This window comes from Pararge aegeria, chromosome 26 (assembly GCF_905163445.1).
Source record: "Pararge aegeria chromosome 26, ilParAegt1.1, whole genome shotgun sequence".
NCBI lineage: Eukaryota > Metazoa > Arthropoda > Insecta > Lepidoptera > Nymphalidae > Pararge > Pararge aegeria.
In genome coordinates, this window is record NC_053205.1 from 5,417,972 (window position 1) to 5,438,269 (window position 20,298).

Consider the following 20,298-nt stretch of genomic DNA (forward strand, 5'->3'; position numbering starts at 1 on the left):
AGTTAGCATCTGCCCCCCTATTCTATAATTATTGTGACAGTTAACAACCGGTGGCAACCTGATATCCCAGTGATGAGAACACAGCTGTCGCTGAACTAAGATGGTAATGACTAAACGGGTTAATTAAATTTTCTGTGGAGTATGTAGAAAGTTAGAAAAAGTAGATCTTGCCTATCATTTGAATTATAATATCTACGTGGTTTTTTATGAGTTGGATTTCCTTTACCGACCTGACAAATGCAAACAGCCAAAAAACTTTGATATCGGAAAAAATATATATGAGGATACTAACATTACATGAAGTAAGTCCTAATATATATATATATATAACTCCTAATAATAATTACCCTGTTTTGAGTATATCTCAGTCGTAAATAATAAATATGGTAATACTAAACATGAAATGTCATTTGCCTACCTGTCAAGGTGCTGTCATTGTCATTAAAATATGTCCATTTTGTTCGCCCTCGTGAGGTGCAATTTTATATTTCGCAATCGGCTTAAAATTTGAAACACGTTTACTGATGTAGTGTTATCAATTAAAAATGCCTATTGTAGCTTACTTGTAAGCGTTATCCTAGCTCAAGTACCTTAGAATTCCGTAAAGCATGTCCACTATTAAATTCATTCTGAAGGATTTAGGTGTTATGAAGATATGGAGTGTCTGGACGCGAAGATATATTGTTAGTACGGTTGTTAGGCGATGTATACGTGACCGTGGCTTCAGAGACGTGATACTGCGTTTCAAACACACGATATTACGCCAGCGTAGAACTCTTATGCTTGCGGCGACTGCCGCATACAAAAATCATTCGGAAACCCCAGGCTGTGAACAGGGGATCAGTGACGATGAAATGCAGGTGATTTTTGTTGCATAACTTCTATATTTACACATTTTTTTATCTGTACAATACGCGTTAATATAATGCCCATTCTTATGGTACTACGCGTGTTATTTTTGGTAGGATGCGCCTGTTCCCTACATGTCGTTTATTTATATGCGCAGTGACTCGCTATTACGTTCCCACTGGCATTGAAAGTCAAAGTCAAAACTATGTTTATTCAATTATACCTATGTAAGGCACTTGGATGTGTACACACACACACAAAATTTTAGCTAGTGGTGATAAAACTTTATCTATATAGTTCCAAACTCAATTGGGTCCTACAAAATTCGAGTTTTAAATAAAGTGGATATATTATAATTGGAAAGTGTGTTTGTCCTTCTTTCAGACTCTAACTAAGAAACTACTTTTTATCAGAGGAAACAAACCTTTTCAACAGGATTTGTATAAAACCATAGTAAACGCAGACTAAGAACCCAGGCAGAAGCTAGTTATACAAAAACTCATTGCTATGCCCCTCAAAAAAATGGGATTAACAGACAATCTACCTATTTTGACACTGCATCTTTTAGAACTAGCTGTTGCCCGCGACTTTGTCTGCATTTGATTTTGTTTTTTGATGTGGCATTAAATTTAGTTGTAGATCTAAAAAAAATTAAAGTATTCAGTATCGCAAAGCCTTTAATAAGGGGTTTGCTGCTGTCCGCTGAGGAGTTCTGTCCTCTATCTCCAACCACAGTTTGGGCAAAATTAAACACATTATAACCTCTATAGTACAAAAATAATTATTTAAATTGGTTATAATTTGTTGGAGTTGTGGTGTAAAATCGTCAAACACTCATCCCCTCTCCTAAGGGAACCGAGCTTAATGTTGGGATAAAAAGTATCCTGTATTACTTCTAACACTTCCAAGAATATATAAGAAGAGTTTCATAAAGATTGGTTTGGTAGTTTTTGCGTGAAAGCATAACAAACAAACTTACATTCACATTTATAATATTAGAAGGGATGTTTCAGTTCTCAAGTCACATTTCAGTAGATTGGAATAATCCACACAGACATGCATGAGATACAGAAGGTTTCAATCCTTACAAACGATTGTGATGTTCTTGGTTATTGTGATTTTAAATAAATTCTTAAGTTGTTAGATGGATCCCAAAGGATGGGTGAAAGCCTCGTCTATACCTTTCCACACGTTTCTGTGTTGGGCAGTATTCATCCACTCCGTCCGAGTTTGCATAACTTACATGTAAATTAAATTTAAAACTATTTATACAAAGTAGCAAAGCCATAGTGATAGCCCAGTGGGAAAGAGATTGACTTCGCCTTCTGTCCCAGCGATGTGGATTATAAACTTACAGTGCAATATACTAGGTTACATAAAATTCATAATTCGTTTAAAGGAAATTGCATACAATTCTACAATAAACTACCCATTGACGTCTTGGAGAAGTCTCTTAAAAAGTTCATAGTTTGTATTAAACGTAAGCTTATAGAAAAGTCCTATCATAGTATAAAGGACTACGTAATCGATAAAAAAGCTTGGGTGTGAATTATTGCTCTAACCAGGTTGCTCTTCTAATAATTTTAAATGACATTTTGGGATGGTGATAACAAAAAAAACACCCGGCTAAGTTTGTTGTGGGCTTTTTCTTAGACCTGAACGTGTTTGGAACCCTCGTAGCTTTAGTTTTAAGTTTACGAATGTGGCTATCGCCATCATCTCACTACCGTGTAATTCTTATGTACGCATCAAAAGTGCCACCTATGGGCCTACTTGAATAAATATATTTAGATATTTTTGACTTTGACTTTGACTTTTATATCATCAGCAAATATAAGCTATCAAAGTCTCTAGTATGCATACATAAAATAACAAAATGTATTTTGATTTCTATGAGCTTACCACAGTGGTTGTGGGTAGCAACGTTTTTGCATAACTACATCTTAATTAAATTTAAAACTCTATTTATACAAAGTAGCAAAGCGATAGTGAGAGCCCAGTGGTTGACTTCACTCTTTGGGGGGGCCTAGCTATAATCCCAGCATGCACCTCTAATTTTTTACCTTTAATTTCTAAGTTATGTACGTTTTAAGTAATTAAAATAGCACTTGCTTCAACGATGAAGGAAAACAAAGTGAGAAAGCCTACATGATCCATAATGTTCTCAAAGGTGTGTTAAGTCCACCAATTTGCACAATCTTTTGCCAAAATATTAAGGTAGTCCACAACGTGGCCTAGTGCGGATTGGTTGTTATATTATTATCTAAGAAAGTCCTATGTTCTTGAAGTTGAAGACATTAAAATCTGCTAAAATCTAGATGGGGTTCATAAGGTAGGGAAAGGTTGACGAAAAAAATCGTATTAATTCCGAAATTCCTCTTCTTCTTCTGCTTGCGGCTCAGGTTCGCCTGGTACCTGGTGTCACGTCGACCGGCTATGATCTATTGTGACGCCGCTGTCTAGATCTCCCAGCAAGTGTTGGTCGCCTTCAGGAAAAGCAGCACTTTCCTTGCTGGAAGAAATTTAGCATCTTCTGGTTGTGTTATAAGCTTCCCCAAAAGAGTGCTGCGTTTATGCATCAACGCGGGGCAGGAACAGATTAAATGCAGCGGCGTCTCCGCAGCCTCCTTACAGAGTCTACATAGATCTGTGTCTTGCATCTTTAGGTTGAACATGTAAAACTTCTCTTAGAAGTCTCATTATAATGAAACCTCAAATAAATTGGATTATAATTTGCAGACACTGGTATCGGAGCTGGAGAATGTGCAGAATCTGGCCAAGATGACACTCTACTGTACAAGCTGCGGCAAGAGGCTTGTGATAGACAAGAAGCATACAGGAGTGCGGTATTGTGTGTATGTCTTTTGTAGTTATAAGTAGTTCTTCTTCATCTGCTTCTGTACCTTCACGTCTTCATCTGTTCCTGGGCCTATCTACATACGTAAGTCAGCCGGGAGAGTCTGGTCTACGTCCATTTGATATGCCTTTCTGCTGGTTCACTCCAGCCAGCTCACTCCAGTAGCGTAGCAGGCGCCCTAGGTCATCGAGTATGGGTGCCAAGGAGCCAAGGTATACTGCACATTGTTCTGCGACTACGTCCGAAGCAACATTACATGGATCAGTGTCCAATCTGTGTCGAGCCATGCTTTGCAGAAGGGTTTATTGGTGATACCTTAAATTAAAAGTTGTTTGTTTAATGGTTTACGCCCCGTTATAAGTAGTAACATAGTAATTCAAGTCATAGAATATCACATGCTTTGACTTTGAAGCAAAACATTGCGACAAAACCGGCATGCCTGTAAGTACATGGTTTTGTTCAGTGTGGTTAAGTCCAGTTATCTTAAACCTATGCTGCTTTCAGTGGCGTGCACATCATACATGCACAAAAGCACTGCATACCCAAATTATTTTATGTAACTCTTATTAAAGGGAATTTTTCTATTATATGCCATGTACCTGCTTTATGCATACCCTGGTCAGAAACCCTATGCACGCCACTGACTGCATTCTGTGCCATGTCACAGCAAAACCAATATACCACTGGTAGCAGGCATAGCCACAGGACATTGCCTGTTAAATAGACACTTAACGATAATGAGAATTACAGAAGATCCATCCTGTCCAGAGTGTGGTGAGGTGGAAACCAGTTTTCATTTCATAGCAAACCTATCTAAAGGGGATATTGTGGGTTTCACAAAAGAGACTGGTAGGTTTTAGGGGGAGATCCTGCCGGGACATCAGTAACCTGTGTCTCAAACATGGGGAATAGGGTGGAATAGTCCTTATTACAGAGTACTGATTACCCGTCTGGCAATGGCAGGCGACCCCTCACTAAATATATATACTAAAAGACTGCATGAAGAGGAAAAGAAACATTGCAAGAAAACGTATATCAAAAAATATGAGTTCCATTTTACGGTAAACGTATATAACACTAGCGGACCTGCGCGACTTCGTCCGCGAATGAGTCGACTTAAAAAAATAGACGTATGTCCGATATAAATGATTCCGAGATTCCAATATAAATTAATCCTAGCTTGATCAATTTATCGCACCCGAAACCTGTATACTAAATTTCATGAAAATCGTTGGAGCCGATTCCGAGATTCTAATTACATATGTATATATATATATAATATACTAGCTGTTGCCCGCGACTTCGTCTGCGTTTGATTTTGTTTTTAAAGTATTCAGTATCGCTAAGCCTTAAATGAGTATAGTAGTATATATATATATAACATGTGACTGTCAATTAATTAAAGACAAATAATTTGCAATAAAATAAAATTGCGACTATAATTAAAGATCTAAGCTATCCTATCTCTTAAGTTGGACCAGACTGCTCACGGTGTGCCAATTTAATTTAAAATCGGTTAAGTAGTTTAGGAGTCCATCGCGGACAAACATCGTGACAGGAGATTTATATATATTAAGATATATATAGCCTATGTCACCCGGGGATAGTGTAGCTTTCCAACAGTGAAAGAATTTTTCAAATCGGTTCAGTAGTTTTGAAGCCTATTTGATGCAAACAAACAAACAATCAAATCTTTTCTCTTTATAATATTAGTATAGATAGAAAAATATATAAATATATATATATACACTATACAGTCAAACCTGGATAAGCGAGAGTTCAAGGGTGCACAATCTCATTCTCGCTTATAGAGGTTTCTCACTAACCCGAGTTTCTCGCTAATGCAGGTACATGTGTAGCGTTTCTCTTACTCGCAGCAATAACAAGACATTTTCATGCACTAAGTATTTTATTTTATTTAGAACTTATTTACATTAAAAAAAAAACCGTGAATTTCGTTTGGGTTTCTGTTTTTGTATTTTGAATGTTTTTCTCTAACTCATAAATTTTGTCGAATATTGCTTGCTCGACTGTCGCTTATAGAGGTATAGATAAGTAGCAGTCTCACTTACGGAGGTCCGTGAGGGGAAAACGACTCTCTCTTACAAAGGTTTCTGTTTCTCGCTAATAGAGGTTTTGGGAGCTTAAAATCACGGGTCCTGGCTATTACTCTCACTTATATAGTTTTCTCACTTATCCAGTTCTCACTTACCCAGGTTTGACTGTATATACACACCCATGCCTTGTAGAAGGCAGGTAACTGGTTGATAAACGTGATGATTTATATAATTCAATGTGTTATTTCTTCCAGGTGCAAAGATCCTAAGCCCGAGGGGGGTTCATCCGAAGGCTGGGTGCCCTACATGGAGACGGAGGACGTTATAATATGGCGCAAGGAATACAAGCCCGGGAAAGGCCTATATGCTTACAAAGGTATACTGTTTTTTTTTCTAAACCTATGTAGGTTTAACCTATATTTGTTTCAAGTACGTTTAAAAAAATAGAAAAAGCAAATTATTGTCTTGTAGCGCTACAGTCGCTAAAGACCGATGTGAATGGCATACACTAATTTCGGTATCGACGGTAAATTTTTTATATGAATTTTAAAATTTATAAAATTGGTAATTCCTCCAAGTGTAGGTAGAACACTTATAGAAAAATTATAAAATTACAAATTATTGTGTTAAAATAAATAATATAAAAAGTGGGACAAAATCGAGCTCAAAGGAGTCGGTTACATACATACAGGTGAAGCTTATATAAAGCGTGTAAAAAGAGATTTTCTATACAACGTGTAACCGAATTACGAAATAACCTTAAAGGGTGCATAAGTTTTCTTCATAATGAATCACTCTGTAAAAATATTAAATCTCAAGAAACATATCTATTTTTCCATATAAACGTATTCAGTATATTCTAAGTGTTAACTTTTGACAACCCTATTGGAGATAAAAGACCGACACATGCATAGTGCCTACGCTACGGTGACAGAAGTCACACGATTTTAATTTTGCATGTGATGTTAGGGCTGTATCTAATTTCTTTCGGTAAAAACTATGGCAGTGGTTTACTCAAAAACTATTAGGTTTTCGGGCAGATTTCTCCTTTTCGCGGAGTATAGCAAATTTAGCTCAATTTTCATAATATATCATGGACTTCCGCAAAGTAACGCCTGAGAAAATCCAATTAATGTGTATGGATTCTTAAGAACTGGTTATTATAGCCGGGTAGGAAAATACCTGATGATATTATCTCATCAAACTATGAATCACTACAAAAACATACATATATTATATCTTGATTGTACTTTTATCAGTTTAACTGCTATGTTACCCGGTTTTACATAATAAGTTTTGTAACGCATAATTATTATCTTATCAGTGACATTGGATGTCGAGGTTAAAAGATTCAGAGTAAAGTCGACTCAAAATAAACTTCAAGGTAAAAAAGAAGTACATACATTTTGATGTTAGGCGTTCAAATTGAAATTCAAATTCCAAAAAATATGTTTTATCCATGTAAAATTCATGTAGACATTATCACAGGCACTTATGAAGCGTTCATACTTTTAAGATGTTAACACTAATGTTAGGTGATGGTGATAACTCCATCTGTTTACTAAAGCAAGGAGGGTTCCACACGCGCACTGCTCTAAGAAGAGCCCTGAACAAACTTAGCTAGGTTTTTTTTGTTATCACCATCTCACACTCGAGTTAATGTTTAGCTATGAAGTTCATAATTTATACCCAAGCTTTTTTGACATACATAATATAATCCTTAATATTGCAATAGGTTTTTTGTATAAATTTACGTTATATTTTTAATTCTATAGTTTTGTAATCTGCACGGTAAGATCTGTGGAATCTTGTGTCTCAAAAATATTTTTTTTCTTTCGCATTTTGTTCTGCGATACTCGCCGCCGTATTAAGCAGATGGTTTGTTGATACACTTTGGTCGCTCACACTGGAATTCATAGACGAGAGGTGACCAGTGTCAAAAAATCTAACATTTAACTTTATGTAGGGCTAGAATGACGGCCAACCTTTCTCGTCTTTCACAGACAATCACTAAAGACATCCTTAACTTGACGGCCGATTGGCGCAGTGGGCAGCGACTCCCACAACTAGAAAATGTTTGTGATGAACATGAATGTTTTCCAGTGTCTAGGTGTTTATCTATGTATATTATTCATTATAATATTCATCAGTCACCTTAGTACCCATAACACACGCTACGCTTACTTTGGGGCTAGATGTCGACGTTTGTATGTCGTAGCATATTTGTTTACACGATAAAAAAAGCTTGGGTGTGAATTGCTCTAGCTTCATAGCTAAATAACTTCACTGTGAGATGGTGATAGCAAAACAAAAAATTTACCCGGCTAAGTTTGTTGTGGGCTCTTCTTAGACCAGGGCGCGTTTGGAAACCTCGTAGCTTAAGGTTTAAATTGGCGAACGAAGTTATCACCATCCCCTTACAATATTGTATAAACATATATGTATGAACGCTTCATAAGTGCCTGTGATAGGCCTACATGAAGAAACAAATTTTGAATTTGAATATATAAATATTACTATCTTTGGATATTTAATTAAACGACGATGATTATTATATATTGGATAGAAGCAGGCGTTACTTTGCGGAAATCCATGATATATTATCAAAATTAAGCTTAATTTGCTATACTCCGCGAAAAGCAGGAGAATCTGTGTGGTGTAATTTATAATTTCTTCAATCCTTATACTCCACACCAAACAGATCTTCGGCAATATACCCTCTACGTTAACAATTGTTCATTGTAAAGTCAACATCTCCTGAGGATGCTCCGGTTTCGGAGCGTAACGTGCGTAGAGGGTATATTGCCGAAGATCTGTTTGGTGTGGAGTATAAGGATTGAAGAAATTATAAATTACACCACACAGATTCTCCTGCTTTTCGCGGAGTATAGCAAATTAAGCTTAATTTTGATAACGATGATTATTATCTCAACATAAGTATATTTATAGGTGATTGTACATAGATTGAATTATACTTTAAAAGAACACGTGAAAACTAATAAAGACGTTACGTCGTGTGCGTTCGAATAGTATCCCTTTTCGTAGTTGATGTCTGATTCGTTGACACTTGTCCCTGCACACGTTCGGTTCGGCCCGTGTCGGTCGCCGTCGGCTGTCTTCGTCATATCGGCGCCAACAAATATTAAAAAAAAAAGATCCGTGCCCTTCTTCTTCTTCTTCTCTCTGGGCAGTTTCCGCACGTAAGCGCTTCGCTTGTTGTACGTGAAATTTCCCAATGTTGCTCGCTACTCCAGCCATCCAAGCTCGGTCCAGAATCCCAGCATGCCGCCCAGGTTGTTGAGGACTTCTGGGATAGTGGCTGGTGATCCCAGGTAGATCTCGCGCTGCTCTGTCACGCCCGTGCACTCCAGCATCAAGTGCGTAGGTGTTTCATTCGCCTCCATGCATGCTCTGCAAAGAGGGCTGTCGGTGACACCTATAATGGAAAGATGTCTGTTTAAGGATCCGTGCCCTGTTGAAGGCAGATGGGTCGGAATGAATGAATATAATTTTTCTGCACACCACAAAAAGTGCATAAAAAAGATAAATAAAACAAAACAACGTGTACAATTTCATGATGAGTATGTCACAGCCTGATGGATTTTACAGCTTATAAGTACTCTCGTTTTTTCTCCTTCTAACTGACAATATAGTTTTGTATTTGCAAGTTGTGGCAGTCTTTGTGGGTCTACAATATTACATTTATATGCTTTTTTTATTTTTTGTTTTTTAAGAGTTATTGTTGTAACCTGTTGATGGTTCCTTAAATAAATAAATAATTAAATAGTTCAAACAAACTAAAAAAACACGCTTGGTATAAAAAACTAAACTAATTTCTTTCTATTAGTTTATTCATAATAGCGATTTTTTTTAGTTTTTCTTGATCTATTATTTTTATTAGAGCAAAATTAATCGGTAACCCATCCACCATTAAAGAGATAATTTTTTTTTTTTTTATTCAGTGTGCCCGTCTTTCGAAATGCAAGTTCTAATTATTATTTAAAACAGGCCATTAAAAAGTAAAAGCTAACGCCCTCTACCATCTAGTAGCTTAATGTTTTCTGTGGAATTTGTTAGGTACGCGAACGCCATAGGTTTTTTACATTTGGGTCTAGATGGCGCTGTAGTAATTAGTAAAAAATCTTATTTTTTATAGTGAAAATTGGAATAATCTTTTCAGATTAGTGTATTGTCATCGGTCCTCGATATGTCTACAAAGTTTGAAAGAAATCTGACCGTTTAAAGTGGGTCAAAATCGCGCCCAAAGAAGTCGGTTACAAACAAACATACAAGTGAAGTAATATAAAGCGTGTAATAAATGATTCGTTATTTCAGTGTACGGCCGGTACCCAGAGGTGCAAGCGAGCGACTTCGCAGCTGTACAAATAGATGGTGCTTACCGTCGCGTGTGGGATTCGGCGGTGGCGGCGTTGGCGGTAGTGCAGACAAATGTCAGCGGGATACCGGGCCAAGCTGTCTTGCACTGGGAAGTGCTGTGGCCGGTTAGTTCTACTAACTGATGAATAATAAATAAATAAATAAATAAAATATACTACTACAATACACATCGCCATCTAGCCCCAAAGTGAGCGTAGCTTGTGTTATGGGTACTGAGATAGCTGATGAATATTTTTTTATGAATAATATACATAAATAGTTGGAAAATCCAAAAGCGCAAATAATAATTAAACTACATCGAATTATACCGTGGCAAGTAATAGGCTTCTATTCCTCAAAATATTGAAGCCTATAAAAAAAAAAAACAACTCTATGAGTGAAGTATTTCGCTCGTTATCGTGCGCCACAAGATACGGGACACTTTTTCATATGTCGACGATTTCATAGGACGACACTTTTTCATATACACAGATGACTCTCCTTACCTCTACCCTCCATAATAGAGGGCATGCAGACGATATAAAATGAAGAAAATCTCCAGTACGAGTTATAAAAACTTTAGGGTAGGCTTTTTATAACTCTCACAACGCCTACGCCACGCCACTGTATACAGATAAACACCCAGACACTGAAAAACGTTTATGTTCATCACACAACCATTTTCCATTCATGGGAATCGAACCAATGACCTTGGACTCAGAAAGCAGGGCCGCTGCCCACTGGGCCAGTCGGATTTCTAAACTCATAAAAATGACGAACCCTTTGCTTGGTGTTTATTTTAGAAAAAAAGGAAATACCGAACAAAAAAAAAAGAAAAAAAAATCATCTTGGTTCGAACCGCGGTCTTCTTTTTGAAGTTATACTTCTTTAGCGGCGTTAGGAAAAAATCGTGGGAGTGAAATTATACGATGTAACTATGGAGGGTAGAGGTAAGGAGAGTCATCTGTGTATATGAAAAAGTGTCGTCAAAATGTATTAAATTAGGATGGCGCCACATTTGCATCAGGGTAACTCTTAAAAGAAGCGCCAAATATAAATATTGTTAGAGTAGGCTTGAAAAATAAACAAGGAAGTATGGAGATACAAGGAAGTAAGGTTATATTTACCACAATATTTTGTACAACATAAGTTGTTGAAATTCTCAATAATTAACTACTTTAGCCGATAATGACATTAATTTTGTTAACTCGGCATACTTCAATTCATCTACGATTGCTACATTCATACCATACCCTGTGCATCCACCAGCGCCATTGTGGAGGATTTTTGAACTGTTATTTAGCGCATACACTGGACACTTTTTCAACTTTTCTCCCATATAAGATGACTCTCCTTACCTCTACCCTCCATAGATGTAACGAAATGCGCGCGCACACGGTTACACGATTTTAACGGGATGAAGGTAGTTGCGAAACCGACTGAGAGGGGAATATATCGTCAGACAGCTCACTTTTTACGATGCATATTAAAATTCATTAAAATAGTTGGGAGCTGTTTCTGAAATTTAGATTAATATATATACTAGCGGAACCCAGCGCCATCTGTCGAGCTAATTTGTGAATCTAAACCATCCAGGATACCACCCAAACGCATACCGAAAAATTCATTCAAATCGGTCCAGCCGTTTAGGAGGAGTTCAGTGACATACACACGCACACAAGAAATATATATATAAAGATATATAACTAGTTTTACCCTGCCACGCTGTGGCACATTTTTATGAAATGTTTGAGAAATGAGAAATAAAACAAAGAATACGTTACATATGTCAGCGAGTGTTTTCTCGCTTTCGGCAGAGGACGCGAGTTTTTTTTTTAACGATGAATGTACCAGTGACTGTACATTCATTGTTAAAAAAAAAAACTGTAGTTTCGCGTTCGAGGAAATGTGACTGATGCAAAAAATAGATATAAACAATCTTGATGCGGATTATATATTATGCTAATAATATAGAATTATAATTTCAGCTCGATCGGTGCAGAACTTTTTGAATTTTTGAAGCGTAGATAAACCACCATAACATTTATATATATATAGATACAAGAATGCTCGTTTAAAGGTATGAGATAACAGGAAACTAGAAATGTCCTTTAAAACTGGCCGCTGAGGTAGATATAGGATGCTTTTAATTCTGGACAAACCAACGTAGCCCACTGAAAACTGATAAAAATAAAACGCAAATGTTACAGTACTTTTATAATGGGTAAATATATATATTGTTTTATACTACGACAATAGACATATCGCCACCTAGCCCCAAAGTAAGCGTGGTTGTGTTATGGGTGCTAAGATGCCTGATGAATATTTTTATGAATTATATACATAAATACTTAGAAAATACATATAAACACCCAGACACTGAAAATCATTCATATTCATCACACAAACATTTTCCAGTAGTGCGAACCCACGGCTCAGAAAGCAGGGTCGCTGCAAACTGCGCCTATCGGGAGTCAATTAAACATTTGATAACTATAAATTCATATTTTCCACATTTTCCAGATATTTTATTAAATTGATTAGGGTTTTTACAAAAATACGCAAATACATAATTATCTTTTATTTATGAACTATTTATTTTTCAAGAAACAATTAAAATTATATTTGATTAATAACCAATGTTCATGACAGTAAGTTGGTGGGTATTTTGAAATAAATACGACTGCACTATCGATACACTCCAGTCCTACATGGACTCGAACGATGCAAAGATACCTCCCGGTGTCTTAGTTGTTTATCACTCATTCGCTGAGGAAAAGTTAGTTTGATTTTATTTGTTGCAGAGACTATTCGCGAACCGTGACTACGTCTACATAAGGCGGCACAAAGAGTACGATATCAAAACCACCTCCCCACCGCCCATAGCTGTTATAGACGACAATCTCGCCTACCCAACGAGCGTCCACGCGAAAGCAAAACGGAAATCCATGCAGAGCTACGCGCAAGAGGGTGTCAGAGAGATAAAGAACAAAGTGTATATAATTTTGAACAAATCATGCGAACATCCCAAAGTGCCTGAAACGAAGCACGCTATACGTGTGAACGAGTATTGGAGCCATATGGTCGTTAAGACCGTGGATGGTACTGAAAAGGTTAGTTCATTCTGTTTTATTTTGATCGAAAGAAGAACATCCTGTATATGCACCATCATATACAGTATAGTTAGAAATTAAAAAAAATATTTGTATTTAAAACTAAACAAGTCGTCTGAACATCCCAAAGTGCCGGAGACGAAGCATACGGTGAACGAGTATTCAGTGGCGTGCATACAGGTTATGCACTAAGCGGACAGATAATATAAAATGAAAAAATCTCCAGTCCGAGTTGTAAAAAATTTAGACAGGCATTGTAAGAGTTATACCTAGCCTACCCTTGAACTTTTATAAATCGTACTGGAAATTTTCTTCATTTTATATCATCTGCATACCCTCTATGCACGCCACTGCGAGTATTGGAGCCATATGGTCATAAAAACCGCCGATGGTACGGAAAAGGTTAGTTAAAAAAAAACATCCTGTATATAAGCCATCCGACGATGGTACAGAAAAGGTGAGGTTATGCTATTTTATTTTGTTTCTAAAAAAACATTTTGTACATGATTCATCATATAAAATTACAGTTTGGTTGGAAAAGAAAAACTATTTGTATTTGAAACTAAATAAGATGTTTTAAGGGTGGGTGAACGAGTCGTTTTAACCGTAGAGCGAACGTAAAAGCTATTTAATTAGAAAAAAAAACCCTGTAAATGATTCTTCATATAATTTTGGACAGTTGTGTGAACATCCCAATCCCCATCCCATCCTTTATATGGGTGAACGACTATTGGACACATATTGTTGTTAAGACTTTACATGGTACGGAAAAAAATACAGTTTCTTTCTTTTTTAATAAAGTTTATAAAAATATCATCCTGTATATGATATTGGTTTATATAACAACTAGCTGTTTCCCGCGACTTCGTCTGCGTTTGATTTTGTTTTTTGAGCAATTTAGTTTTTGATCTAAAAAAATTTAAAGTTTTATGTATCGCTAAGCCTTAAATGAGGGGTTTGCTGCTGTTCGCTAAGGAGTTCTTTCCTCTATCTCCAACCACAGTTTGGGCAAAATTAAACACATATCATAACCTCTATAGTACAAAAATAATTATTTAAATCGGTTACAATTTGTCGGAGTTATGATGTAAAATCGTCAAACACTCATCCCCTCTCCCAAAGGAACCGAGCATAATGTCGGGATAAAAATTATCCTATATTACTTCTTACACTTCCAAAAATATGTGTACAAAGTTTCATGAGGATCGGTTTAGTAGTTTTTGCGTGAAAGCGTAACATACAAACTTACATTGACATTTATAATATTAGTACGGATTATCATATACAGGTTGTTTTTTTTAATGATTTTTTCGACCACTGTTCGAAGATTTTTGGCTGTTCTCCAGTAAGCAAGAACTTCTTGACCTCCAACATTCGTGACGCAAATGTTTGTCCACAGCCGGGAATGGAGTTTGTCCTCACGTACTACGACGAGCCAGCGGTGGGTGGGATGCCGGGCGGGGTCGCAGCGTGGGCAAGCAGTCGGGCTGCACCTCTATATTTGGAGAGAATGAGGCGTGCGGCCACCGACTACAGAGCGTGGGCAGCGGATAGGACCACGCAAGTTAGTACACGACATCTGCGACTAAAAAAAACGTGTGTACACGCTTTAGAAGTTATAGTTCTTTAGCGTAACAAGATAACATATTATATTTCACCCTATTCTACGTTTGTTGCAAAAACTACATTAACAACAATAGAAAAAGGACCGCTTTTGTGTTCTTTTTGTTGGTATTTCACGAACATTTCGAACCACTACACTGACAACGTCACTTTTAAATTGAGAAGCTATATATATATATATAGCTTAGCTATGTTATGAAGCTATGAAGCTATATATATATATATATATATATATAGCTTCTCAAAGCGGGTAGTCAGATTCTGCCCGTGACATCCAACTTGCGACACGTGCCTACGCAGTCCCGTCGTGACCACGATCCATGCAAATCCACGGGTCGAAATATCGACAAATCCAAAATATTATCGTGGTATGTCTCTCTCTCTACGTCGTGTTCCTTATTGCTGAGGGTCGTGACCCCTTCCACTAACAACTTTTTGGACGATTTTGTGCCATTTGACTCGGCTTTGAGCAACGTTTAAAGCCGTATGCACTTTGGTGTCGAGAGCACTGCGGATTTGATCCGACCAACGAATCGGGCTACGTCCTCGAGGTCTCTTTCCTTCCACTTTGCCAGTGATTACTATCTTTTCAAGATTGTCTCCATCTCTTCTGGCAATGTGACCGAAGTACTCGAGAATCCTCTTAAGACAGGTGGTTGATAGCCTTCTTGTAATTTTAAGCTGTCTCAAAATCGATGCGTTGGTCCTGCGAGCCGTCCACGGGATTCGCAACATTCTCCTCCAGCACCACATCTTAAAAGCGTCAATACGTTGTCTATCAGCTGCTTTAATCGTAGTATGTAACCGTTGAACTATACTTAAGAAATGTATCTCTTATTTCCAGGAGTTACCGGATTTCATCCCGTTCGGTCCAGACCAGGTTCACAACGAGCAGGCATTGCAGAGACAAGAGCAGGATATGGAGGTAAAGTCAAGTATACATGTATATAGTATTACATCAGTGAATTCGCTGAAATATTTATTAAAGTAATGATATTTTTTTATTGGTACATGAATATATGCAGTGGCGTGCATACAGGGTATGCACAGTGTATGAAGATGATATAAAATGAAGAAAATCTCCAGTTAGAATTATAGAAAACTTAAGGATAGGCGTTGTAAGAGTTATAGAACGCCTCATCAAATCAACCGGTAGACATAGGACGCCCACTGCTGGACATAGGTCTTTTGTAGGGAGTTCCAAATTCCACGGTTTTGTGCCGCTTGAATCCAGTCTGTCGTCCGTCCACCTCGTCGGGGGACGACCAACTCTTCGTTTACCAGTACGGGGCTGCCATTCCAGCACCTTGGGACCCCATCCGTCCTCCGAACTATGTGCCCCGCCCATTGCCACTTCAGCTTCGCGACTCGTTGAGCTATGTCGGTAACTCTGGTTCTTCTACGGATCTCCTCATTTCTGATTTTATCACGTAAAGATACTCCGAGCATAGCTCTTTCCATCGCCCGCTAAGTGACTCTGAGCCTTCTTATGAGGCCCATAGTTAGCGACCATGTTTCAGAGCCATAGCTCATCACTGGCAACACGCACTGTTCGAAGACTTTCGTCTTCAGGTACTGAGGGATTTTTGACGAAAAGATGTCTCGAAGTTTCCCGAACGCGCGATCCGAGTTGGATTCGGCGGTTCACCTCCTTCTCGAAATTGGACCTACCTAACTGGATCGTGCGTTGACGATTACTGGTTGATAAAATCTGATTTCTTTATTCATGTAGGCCTATCACAGGCACGTTAAGAATGACATATTGTACTCGGTCTCCCCGAAATGAGGCCGAAGCTTTGACCACTATAGTACATAAAATATAGCTTGATACCTGAGACGTTTGTCATAATGACATTTAATAGGTATGGGACGTCTTTTGTATTATATCGTAATGAGTTACCTAATTAAAAAAATACATTTTAACGACATTGAAAGAGAGAAGAATTAAAATGAAAGATGAATTGGAAGGTTTTTAAAAATTTTTATTGTTGAAAGGTGTACAGCCGTTGCCAGACTAAAAAAATACGAATCTGTGGTGTAAACATTATTATATTCAATCATTTATACCGTTTAATAATTAAATTTTCATACATTTTCTTTATCGATATTCGCCTGTCAGTCGATTACACATCCCTGCCAGGCTGCGAAAAGCGTTTACGAAGTAAGCTAACAAAAAATAATAACAAACAAATTAAAATAAATAACTTAAATTTATCTTTGTTTTTACTATTATCTCTTTAATAACATGTTCATTTAAAAAATAGTGTTCTAGATTTATAAACAAATAACTTATTAATATTTAAAAAACTTTAACTTTTTCAACAAGAAATTTACTGTTTTAGCTGTCTTTAAAACTAAGTCTCTAACGTCACAGGTATCAAGCTATGTTTAATGTATGGAGGGTAGAGGTAAGGAGAGTCATCTTATATGGGAGAAAAGTTGAAAAAGTGTCCAGTGTATGCGCTAAATAACAGTTCAAAAATCCTCCACAGTGGCGCTGGTGGATGCACAGGGTATGGTATGAATGTAGCAATCGTAGATGAATTGAAGTATGCCGAGTTAACAAAATTAATGTCATTATCGACTAAAGTAGTTAATTATTGAGAATTTCAACAACTTACGTTGTACAAAATATTGTGGTAAATATAACCTTACTTCCTTGTATCTCCATACTTCCTTGTTTATTTTTCAAGCCTACTCTAACAATATTTATATTTGGCGCTTCTTTTAAGAGTTACCCTGATGCAAATGTGGCGCCATCCTAATTTAATACATTTTGACGACACTTTTTCATATACACAGATGACTCTCCTTACCTCTACCCTCCATAGTTTAATGGACTATAGGCTCCTAAAACATTTTTATTTTATTTCGTTATAGTCATCCAAACGGGGACCTGACCTAGAGAACGGTGTAACAACGCGCGATCAAAGCTCACAGACGGACGCCTATCTACTGCAGAACTATTTGGCAACAACTAATAAGGATGTCGGAGGTGAATCCAAAGACGTTAAGAAAGTCAACGGAGACCAAAAAGACGTAAAGAAAGACAATGGAGGCTCGAAAGTCTTCAAACAAGATGAAAATCATCAAGAAGAGAACATAAAAGAGGTGGAACAAGAGAAAGATATTAAACCAGATTCTGCAGGAGATGATAAGAGTGGCAATGGTGACGTAAAGAATGTTGATAAGCGAAATGGTGATCAGAGGAGTGAAGGAGATGGCGATAAGAAATCTGTGAATGGTTATGAAAAGGTACGTTATTGAAATTTACCGATCTAATGAGTAACATCTATTTTCTTAGCTCTAACACAAAAAAAAATGAAAATTCATTTATTTCACCTAGTTATAACTTATATAGTTTATAACACTTGTAACGTCAAGTCAGTCATCTAACACTGGTTCGGAAAGCAGATTCAGTTAGTGATGGTGATAACTGCATTCGTTAACTTAAAACTAAAGCTAGGTTGGTTCCAAACGCGCCCCGGTTTAAGAAGAAACCACAACAAACTTAGCCAGGTTTTTTTTTTTTGCTATCACCATCTCTCAATGTTGAGCTATGAAGTTAGAGCAATTCATACCCAAGCTTTTTTATCATACATGTAATCCTTAATATTATAATAGGATTTTTTTATAAGATTACGTTTTATGTAAACTTTGAACTTATTGAGAGACGTCTCAAGGATTTCATCTAGTAATTTGTTATAATTACCATTAAATGAATTTCAAATTTTATGCAGCCTAGTAAACTGCACTACAAGTTTAATAAAAAATCATAAAACTCAGAAATATAATGACATGTAATAGGCATATACAATTTTTAGCCTTCAATAAAAAAAAAAGATTTCCATAAAGTAACACCTGCTTTTATTCAATATTGAAGTGTCAAGTGAGTGTTACCGATATATATATAAAACAATATTGCACACTTGTATCATAATGTATTAAAATAACATTTTCTTTTATCTAGGAATCAAAGCACACGCAAGACGGAGAAAAGGATAGCGAAAATCCAACGGAAGAGGGAGAGAACAATGGCGGGTGGTGGCGGTATCTATATCCGTTTTATTATTTCGTATGATATACGAAAAATGGCGTCAGCATATACTAGAAACTTTCCTATCGTCCTGTACGTAGAAACGCATTTTATCTAAACTCCAAGTTACCCTGAGCGTAAACTAGCGAGCGACGCCGTGCGACCCGATACTAGTGCTTGAGACTCGACGCCATGAGAATCGACGCCATGAGACTTAACGCCATGTGATTCGACACATTCGACTCGTCGTCATGCGACATGATATTTGTGCTACGACGCCATTCAACTTAAAGCTTTGCATTTCGACGCCATGCATATCGGATGTCATGTGACTACGCTATACAACTCGATGCCAATCGACGCCATTCTACTTGACGCGGTGCCATTCGACGCCATGCAATTTAGAGTCATGATACCTAACACTAGGATAACGCTCGTGGAATCGGCTGTACGATTCAGAAACTCAACAAGGTCGTTTATAATACAAAATTATCAATTTGACACTTCCACTCGTCGCAATTTTTTTATGGAGATGACAGTTCCTCATAATCTGTCAGAATCAATGATAAATTAATAAGGAATAATAAGGAATGGACCACAGATGCTATAGTTTATTACGATAATCTGGGGGCAATATGCTATCGATATATATAGTTAACTAGCTGTCCCGGCGAACTTCGTACCGCGGATCATTTTTTTATAAGGTGTGTTATATTTTAATACTTATGCTATTCCGGTCTAAGAGGAATCTACATAATCAAAGATCATAAAAATTGGTCCAGCCGTTCTTCAGTTATAAATGGTGTAACTAACACAACTTTCTTTTATATATAGATTATCTTTCCTGGCTAAATAACTGTGTATTTTATTATAGAAGCACAGAATTGAAATATTGGATAGAAGCAGGCGTTACTTTGCGGAAATCCATGATATATTATGAAAATTAAGAATAATTTGCTATACTCCGCGAACAGCAGGAGAATCTGTATGGTGTAATTTATAATATCTTCAATCCTTATACTCCACACCAAACAGATCTTCGGCAATGTACCCTCTACGCACGTTTCGCTCCGAAACCGGAGCATCTTCAGGAGATGTTGACTTTATCATGATCTTAACAATTATTCATTGTAAAACTACCCCGACCCACCGCTTCGCATCGCGTCCGCTCGGCTTCTTACGGTCGTAGCGCGATGACAACTAACCTATAGCCCTTTCTCCAGAGTTGCGCTTACGAATGAATAAAAAGATTTGAAATCCGTCTGGTAGTTCCGGAGATTAGCGCGTTCAGACAAACAAAAACGAAATAAACTTGGCCGCTTTATTAATCTAGATTTTTATAATCTAGTCTCTTTAAAGGTTAATTATTAGTGTACAGTTCGAAAT

General features: G+C 37.2%; 1 protein-coding gene across 2 annotated transcripts; it reads left to right on the forward strand.

Moving 5' to 3' along the window:
• The first annotated feature begins 461 nt into the window (after positions 1-461).
• LOC120635406 lies at positions 462-19,662 on the forward strand. 2 transcript variants are annotated; one of them, XM_039906416.1, is made up of 9 exons: positions 462-860; positions 3,589-3,695; positions 6,018-6,139; positions 10,099-10,265; positions 12,945-13,253; positions 14,653-14,817; positions 15,721-15,801; positions 17,757-18,131; positions 18,847-19,662. In XM_039906416.1, the coding sequence occupies exons 1-9, from the start codon at positions 609-611 to the stop codon at positions 18,955-18,957; spliced, it is 1,689 nt and encodes a 562-aa protein (XP_039762350.1). In that variant the 5' UTR covers positions 462-608; the 3' UTR covers positions 18,958-19,662. The 2 variants fall into 2 exon arrangements, with proteins under 2 accessions (XP_039762350.1, XP_039762349.1); XM_039906415.1 differs by having other exon boundaries at positions 3,589-3,704; positions 18,847-19,661.
• The last annotated feature ends 636 nt before the right edge of the window (positions 19,663-20,298 follow it).